Source organism: Melitaea cinxia, chromosome 30 (assembly GCF_905220565.1).
Source record: "Melitaea cinxia chromosome 30, ilMelCinx1.1, whole genome shotgun sequence".
NCBI lineage: Eukaryota > Metazoa > Arthropoda > Insecta > Lepidoptera > Nymphalidae > Melitaea > Melitaea cinxia.
Window position 1 is genome coordinate 1,522,709 of NC_059423.1, and position 8,621 is coordinate 1,531,329.

General features: G+C 37.2%; 1 protein-coding gene across 1 annotated transcript; it reads left to right on the forward strand.

Annotated features, from left to right (window-relative positions):
- The first annotated feature begins 131 nt into the window (after window positions 1-131).
- Window positions 132-8,621, forward strand: LOC123668067 (zinc finger and BTB domain-containing protein 41-like). Its single transcript, XM_045601860.1, has 6 exons — window positions 132-1,833; window positions 2,881-3,172; window positions 6,024-6,198; window positions 6,980-7,132; window positions 7,859-7,957; window positions 8,391-8,621. The coding sequence occupies exons 1-6, from the start codon at window positions 309-311 to the stop codon at window positions 8,619-8,621; spliced, it is 2,475 nt and encodes an 824-aa protein (XP_045457816.1). The 5' UTR covers window positions 132-308.

Below are 8,621 nucleotides of genomic sequence, written 5' to 3' on the forward strand. Positions count from 1 at the left end.
TGCACTATTATCGAAACAGTCAGACAACGACAAAAATACGATTCCTATAGTGTTAAAAAGTGATAGCAATTATTTACATCTCTGTTAGAAAGAGTAAGGAATATACACGTTAACGCAAAGCGGACTTCTTTTATTACCCGGGTAAACCTATACCGTAGTTCAGGCGTTCCCATATCAAAAATAATTTTTGTAGTATTGAGTGTACAAGAAAATGTCAAAATGGATATCGAACATGGCGTTTATTTAGTGTTTTCGTGTGTTTCTAAATACTTTAAACTTTAATAAGTAGATTAAGTGAGTGTACAACAATGTTGCATAATACGGGACAGTTTGGAAGCGATGTTCCTATGAATGTAAACGCTCAAAATATGACATCGATAAATGAAAGAATGAACATTGATAATAATTTAGCTAAAATATCCCATCCAGTGCCGCAGTCATCACCACATTTTAATATACCAGATTACGGAACCTATGGACTTAACATGAACGCTAATTTGAGTCACTATCAGAACTTTCATCCTATTGGATTCCAGCCCAGCAACGTACCCAATCCTATGCACAATAGTTGGCCAAGTAACATGTTACCGATGAACTTGAATATGCACAGCGATCAGCACATGCTTGGTTACCAGTACGGTAAGCCCGAAACCCTTAGCGATCATAAAGATCTTAATTTGAACAAAAATTTGTCCATACCACAGGTGCAAACGAAAGCTTTTCATAAACAAATGGGCATGGATGGGAATTATCCGAGCTTCAAGCCTCATTTTAGACAATACGCTGATTACAACTTACATTTAAATGCAAAAACAAAGCCAGAGGTACATAAAATGGATGTCACACCGGAATTAGATAAAGATATAGTGTCACCACATCCTTATTATGAACAAAATTTAGATTTAAGTAATAAATCTCAGAAAATATATTCCAGTCCATATCAGAGCACAGTCAGTACGGAGTTCAATTTGTCAAGTGATAAGAATGAAAATGGAAGGAATGCGGGTAGTCAGGATTTAAGCACAAAAATACAAAAATATAACACAGTCCTTCAAAAACCACCTACTACGTACCAAGAACAGAGAGACCCTACACCTCCAAAGAGCACTGAACGTAACTATCCTGACAATCTCAGTGTTTCCAAACCTCAAAATGTAGAACAGAATTTGACCACCAATTACCATTTTCCAAGTTCAGATATCGGTAACCGATTTTTAAAAGATCAAGATTCAAGACGACGAAGCCTGGAAAATACAGTTAAAATGATAGAAAACATACTATCTCATTCGTCAAATGCAAGAAAAACTGACTATTATAGCCAAGACGATTCAATGGACACTGATGCTTCTAACAAAAATAAATCAAACTCAAAAGAACCGGAAATCGTTTCAAATAGTAATCAAATGGACAGCAAACCAAACACACCGTCACCTTCAGAATGCTCTAACAATGAAACAAGTCAAGAAAGTACCAATATAAGTGATGATGTAGATGATGATGTTCCCAAAAACGATGATGAGAATAAGGATAACAGAACATCAGAAACTAATGAAATTACGAACAACGATAACGCTTCCCAGAGCAATAGTGAAGATTCATCAGACTGTGATATAAAGCCTCCAATAAAAGAAATAACTTTGAAACCAGAAAATGACGTTCAAATAGATAACTCGGTCGTTATCAAAGTAGAAATCTTTCCGAGTATAGTCGATATGGAATATCTAAATCCGTTTCACAGAGACATATTCGGTGTTCAGAATGAGGACGTAGCAAATAATGATGTTATCGACTCGGAAAATAGTATAAATGTCGCCAAAGAAGTTATTAGAAATGGTAAGATATGCTTAAAATATGATTCATTTAAATTAAAACTTATATAATCTATACTAAGTTTTCTTATTGATAGTATAACAGTAACTTTATACCAGCTGTGCTCGTGACTTCGTCCGCGTGGAATAGTGACTTCACATGTTCAATGTGATTCTTTAAATTGGCATAACTTTTTTATTTATGAACTGATTGACATGAAACAAACACTAAATGTTCTAGGCTTGCCATAATATATTAGTAAAAACCACATTTAAATCGGATAAGCCATTTCTGAGATTGGAGGGCACAAACACACAGACAAAAATTCTTCTAATCATTGTTTTGGGTGCCATTTGCGTTGATAACGGTCCAAATAATATTTTTTTCTCATATGTCTTCCATGTACAAACAGTGTGGTGACTATGGGCAACACTCATGAGTTCACACGTTATTTTTGGCGCGAACTTGTGGCCTATGTTCAGCTGTGGACTGCAATAGGCTGAAGTGATGATGGTGGTGAATTTGAATAAAAAAAGAAAAAAAATGTACATGCCAAATACAACATATTACTAATTTTCTTTATTTATTAACCAACTTCAAAATAATAAGAGGTTCTCAATTCAAATCTATTCTTTTATGTGTGTCACCTCATAACTTTTTACTGGCTGCACCGATTTTGGTGACCCTTTTTGTAATCGAAAGCAGTTACTTGTCATGTGGTCCCATTTAAATTTGATCGGGATCTGACAAGTAGTTTTTGAGTTATGTCTTGTTAGACATAACTCAAAAACTACTGTGTATTTAATTGATTTAGACTATGTTTAGAATGTTCTCATTTTATTAGTTGTCAAAGTAAATTCAAGCTGGTTTTTCGTTTCATAAGTGTTAGCGGGTCCAATCCCTGCACATGGAAAACTTTTGTATTAGCCATACAGATGTTTGCCTTGGTTTGGATGTTTGATGCTTGTGTATTGTGTGTTTCCGGACCCCCCACATTGAATTTAATCCTAGCGGGGGCCGTTGTGTGTGAGTGGTTAATAATAATTTAATTTAAATACAATTATATTTCAGGAGCGTCAGTGGAAGGAGCATATTTCGAATGCCCGCACTGCAATCTATATTTTAATCACCCAAAACGATTCTTAATACACGCAAAGTGGCACTCATTCGGTCTGACGAATGAAAAGAGACTGGAGTTACAAAAGGAGAAAGAGATGAGGAAGAGTATGAAGAAGGAAGCAAGAGTCGTGGAGCGTATGAACCAGAGTGAGGTGACGGAGGATACTCCGGGGAGGAAGTTCAGTTGTAAAGAGTGCGATAAGGTGTTCAACTCTAAGGCTAGTCTGAAGAACCACAGACAAAGGTAGGTTGTTTTGTTTGACGAACTCAATAAATAGATATTGTCATACGAACTGTTGAAAAAATAAAACCCGTAAATTTAAATCTTAATATATATAAATCTCGTGTCACAACGTTTGTCCTCAATGGACTCCTAAACCACTTAACCGATTATAATAAAATTCGCACACTATGTGCAGTTCGATCCAACTTGAAAGATAGGCTATATTTTATTTTGATATATTAATTATTATATTTAAGAAAAAAATAAAGAAGGCGGTACAAAGTTCGCCAGGTCAGCTAGTATATTTATATGTTATTAAGGTTCTTACGAAAGAAAGAGTTAAGAAAATTTACCAGAACATTTGTATAATTTCTGTAAACACAACAATTAGGTAATTAAACTTTACAGTTTGACAGTTTGCAAGATAATGTCGGGTCGTCTAGTCCATACAAATAAATAAAATTGGAGTGTCAGTTTGTAATAATAAAATAACAGCTTTTTACTAAATGCATATGGATCTATACATGATACATATACCAAAATAACATTTTTTACAATTTTTTTCTGACCGTCTGTCTGTTTGTTCCGGCTAATTTCTGAAACGGCTGGACCGATTTTCACGGGACTTTCGTTGGCAGATAGCTGATATAATAAGGACTAACTTAAGCTATTCTTATTTTAGAAATTTATTTATAACTCTGTGAACTGAAAAATAACTTTTGTTAAATTCCACGCGAACGAAGTCGCGGGCACAGCTAGTGTTGAATAAAAATGTATCATCTCGAATTACTAATAATAAGTTTTTATATATAACTACACATACATACACATAAAACACTTGAATACAAAATCAATAAAATTTCACACACAATTGTCCGCCTTAATTATATAACTGTAAGGTGTTATATCCATAAAAGACCCCCAAGGATATAGTACATACAAACTAATTTGATCCTTACGTTAAATGAAATAGGATTTCAAATCCTACAATGTTTGTCTAAAGCCCCGTTGTTGAGCGGACAAACATCCTAAACAAATATACAAAATAAACAAGCACTGTAGCGTTTTTAAGAACGAACTAATGTTATAGTGTCGTCTGCATTGATTTCCTCTTGAAAACGATGGTTACTTTTTGATTCTACATACTGCAGCGGAAGTATCAATATTATGTATAAAAAAAATCTCGTGTCACAATGTTAGTTATCATATTTCTCCGAAACGGCTGGACCGATTTTTATGAAATTTTGTGTGCATATCGGGTAGGTAGGTCTGAGAATCGGCCAACATCTATTTTTCATACCCCTAAGTTATAATAGAGGGGGAAATAAACAAATATGGCCAAACAACGTTTGCGGGGTTAGCTAGTTTCTTTGTAATTAAATAACTTTTTCGGATTTTATCGTGGATATCGAAACAACTATATATATATAAAATATAATAATAAGTTTTTAAATAGTATAAGTTTTTTATTATAGTGAGTGAAATTCTGTGTGGCTACGGTAGTAAAGAATATAGCCACCCCCTCTCTTCCCGTGGGTGTCGTATGAGGCGACTAAGGGATAACACAGTTCCGCTACCACCTTGGAACTTAAAAAGCCGACCGGTGGCGGGATAACCATCCAACTGCTGGCTTTGTAATACACAGGCCGAAGACGGGCAGCAGCGTCTTCGGTGCGACAAAGCCAGCCCTGCGGTCACCGACCCGCCTGCCCAGCGTGGTGACTATGGGCAAAACACATGAGTTATATACGTTATACGTTATTTTTGGCGTAAACTCGTGGAGGCCTATGTCCAGCAGTGGACTGTATGGGCTGTAATGATGAGTGAAATTCGCGTAGAGTATCATTTTATATTTTGTCGAAGTGACATTTAGATCTAAATAATTAAAAGTAAATTGCGGATTCCTCCCTGTAGAATATACATTCCAAATGGTAGTTTCGCTTTTAAATATATTTGTAAAATAACTATTCAAAATTGTTTTTAAAGCTGAATTAAGTCATTTTCGACCTTTATTTTGATTTTGATTTTACGGTAAGCGCATAATTCGAGAACGATACAACCAAATTATATTTTTTTTTAAAGTTTTCTAAATGCTTTGTAGAAGGTTCTTATGGACTGAAAAATTAAGAAAGTTTCGCATAAATTGGAAGATGATAGAAAACGTAAGGATTATTTAAACTTACGCGTTCACGTTAAAGTTACGATGTGTGTGGTTCGCTTAAACCGAATATAAAAATCATCATATCAAAAATTTCGATCTAGCGGGTACATCGTTCCATAGCTTAATTGGCTAGAGCGCCGACACGGTCAGTCAGAGACGCGGGTTCGAACCCCGCTGGAGCGGTCAATTTTTGATACGATATTCAAAAATCTTTAGAATTCCTAATGTCCCACACATTAGCACAAAAATAAAATCGTACATATCTCGCAGCTATGTTCACTTTTCTCAAAGCTCCAAAATTTATGAATATCGCCGAAAACTTAACTGAGGTAGGGCATAGCAGCAAATTTCCTGCTCAAAATATGGAGCAGCCCGACTGGGGTAGTACCTCGGCCTTACAGAAGATCACAGCTGAATAATACAGCTTTCAAGCAGTGTCGTGTTCCTGTTGGTGAGTAAGGTGTCCAGAGCTCCTGGGGAAATTGAGGATATGAGGATTGAGGTCGGCAACGCGCTTGCGATGTTTCTGGTGTTGCAGTGTCTATAGGCTACGGTAATCGCTTACCATCAGGTGAGCCGTACGCTTGTTTGCCGACCTAGTTATGTAGAAAAAAATGAAGATAGGCTAAGAAGCCCATCCTCCGTAGTATAAAAGATATCAAGCTGCTAGCAAAACATTTTCTAATCGTAATTTATTAATATTTTTTCCAGGTATCACCCGACACGCGCCAGAGAGTGTAAGATATGTGGCAAGACTGTACTAGGCTGGATGGCTCTGAGAGCTCACCTAGCCACACATACAAGCGAATCCGGTTACCAGTGCAGCGATTGCCCTAAGAGATTCAAGCATCCACATTCGCTTGCTAAGCATAGGGATACTCATTTGGTAAGTATGTTTTTTTTTTATATCACTAGGTCGGCAAACAAGCGCACGGCTCACCTGATGGTAAGAGATTACCGTAGCTTATAGACGCCTGCAACACCAGAAGCATCGCAAGCGCGTTGCCGACCCAATCCCCAATCCTCCCCCCAGGAGCTCTGGTCACCTTACTCACCAACAGGAACACAATACTGTTTGAAAACAGTATTATTTAGCTGTGATCTTCTGTAAGGTCGTGGTACTACCCCAGTCGGGCTGCTCCATATTTGGAGCAGGGAATTCCTGCTGTGCCCTACCTCAGTTAATTAGTTTATTATTATTTATTCATTTTTAAAGAGTGATTGCGCAGTTTCTTGGAGATTCTTCTCTGCAGAATCTACATTCCGAATTGGTGGTAGCTTCAATCTCTAACTCTCGTTTATTGGCAAGAAACTCCTCAGTTACTGTTTGAAAAGAAAGACTCTGTTTTAAAATAAAATTGGCAATATCTTGCATAAAATACAGCATCACTAAACTAATTAATTAATAAAAAATAATAAATAAACACTTGACACTTAACGGCCCCCAGTTGGATTTTCTTATCTCCTGTGTCGGGGGTCTGGAAACACAAAACACAAGCACATGCCCAGACCAAGACAAAGATCCTTATGGCCAGTACATATGTTTGTCATGTGCGGGGATCGAACCGGCGACCACTAGCGCGACATACAGTGCTGTGACCGCTGCGCCAACGCGTTGTCACATTGTCACAAATTGATGTAATAATAGCTGATATAATAATTTCCAGGAGAAAACCCACGCGTGCGCCCAATGCCCCAAGAAGTTTGGTTCGGCTGCCTTACTGAATGTTCACATGAAGACCCACGAACGTGTGCTGAGGGGGGCCACATTCAGGTGTACCTACTGCGCGAAGGGATTCTTCGAGTCCTACAGCTTACAGGTATAATGTGATAATTTTTATAATACTACTTGGTATTATTATTTTTCACGAGGGTATAAGAGACAGGGTCGGATTTTATGATCGTTTTCTTATATATATATATTTATGGACAATATAATCATGTTTGTAAAAAGTACTAAAACAAAAAACTTACTCTTCGGAATTTGAACGATTTTTTTTCCGAAGTCTCTGTTGTGGGGAAACCCCTAAATTCGTCCCTGAACAGGAAATATTGTACTGACAATTTTGAAAAGACTAGGAAACCTTAAACTTGAAAAATTTCACTGCTTGCAAGTAGAAATCGCGATCGAAGTGACAGAGACACAACTTCTAATAACTGGAACTAATAGCTAATTCTAATAGCTGGAACGGTCGATTTTTGATATGATATTAAAAAATGTTTAGAATGTGTGGGAAACACAAAAATAAAGTCGTACAAATTAAAAATAGCATGGTGTCGTCTCCTGCCAAAGGTTTTCATTGTAATATGAAACTTTAAACTGAATCGTTATGGGTTTCTGCAAAGAACTCACTATAGACGGCGCTACGGTCGCTTAGACCGAATATAAAATCATCATATCAAAAATTTCGATCTAGCGGCTACATCGTTCCATAGCTTAATTGGCTAGAGCACCGACACGGTCAGTCGGAGATGCAGGTTCGATCCAGTAACACAAAAATAAAATCGTACAAATTTCTAATAACTTATCTTTTCCGTGTCTTAAGGTTCACGAGCGCACTCACCGCAACGAGAGACCGTACCATTGTGAGATATGCAACACTAGCTTTGGTACAAACTCAAGTCTAAAGAGACATGTGAAAGTGGTAAGTAGACACTGGAAGTTAATAAAGCCTATGTTAACAGCCTGCCACTAGACTCCAACCGTACTCTTCGTAATATTTAAAGTTATTACTGACTATATGTATCCCATTCGCTGTGATTTTTACTGTTAGATTGGTAATCCGCAATCTCGCCGTGAATAAAGCTCTGAAACATATATGCAGACGAGGCCTCTGAGCAGTGTGGCGTTTATGTGATGATTAAGTTTATTTTATGTTACTAATATTTTTTCCATAGACAAGGGCTCTGTGAAAAGGCTTATGCTATAATGAGTAACAATTGCTATCATGTGTACATGATAACTACCGGATCTGACGGCTCAAAGTACTCTCTGAGGCACGGTGGGGAGACCCACAAGAACAAACGTCTATACCAGAAAGAAATATTTCTACAAATACAAATTTAATTTCTTTCCAGTCACACAACAATTCCAAGCCCTTCGAATGCTCGACCTGTCACCGTTGCTTTATATCCGAAGCCATCAGAGACAGACACGAAATAAGAAACCACGGTAACCCCGAGGACTTCAAGTTTCTCTGCAAGCAGTGTCCGTGTAAATATCTTAAATTGAAAGATTTAAGGAAGCACATGTACAAGTCACATCCGAAAGGCAAGAGGAAGAAAAAAGTTGAATCTGACAGCGAGTGA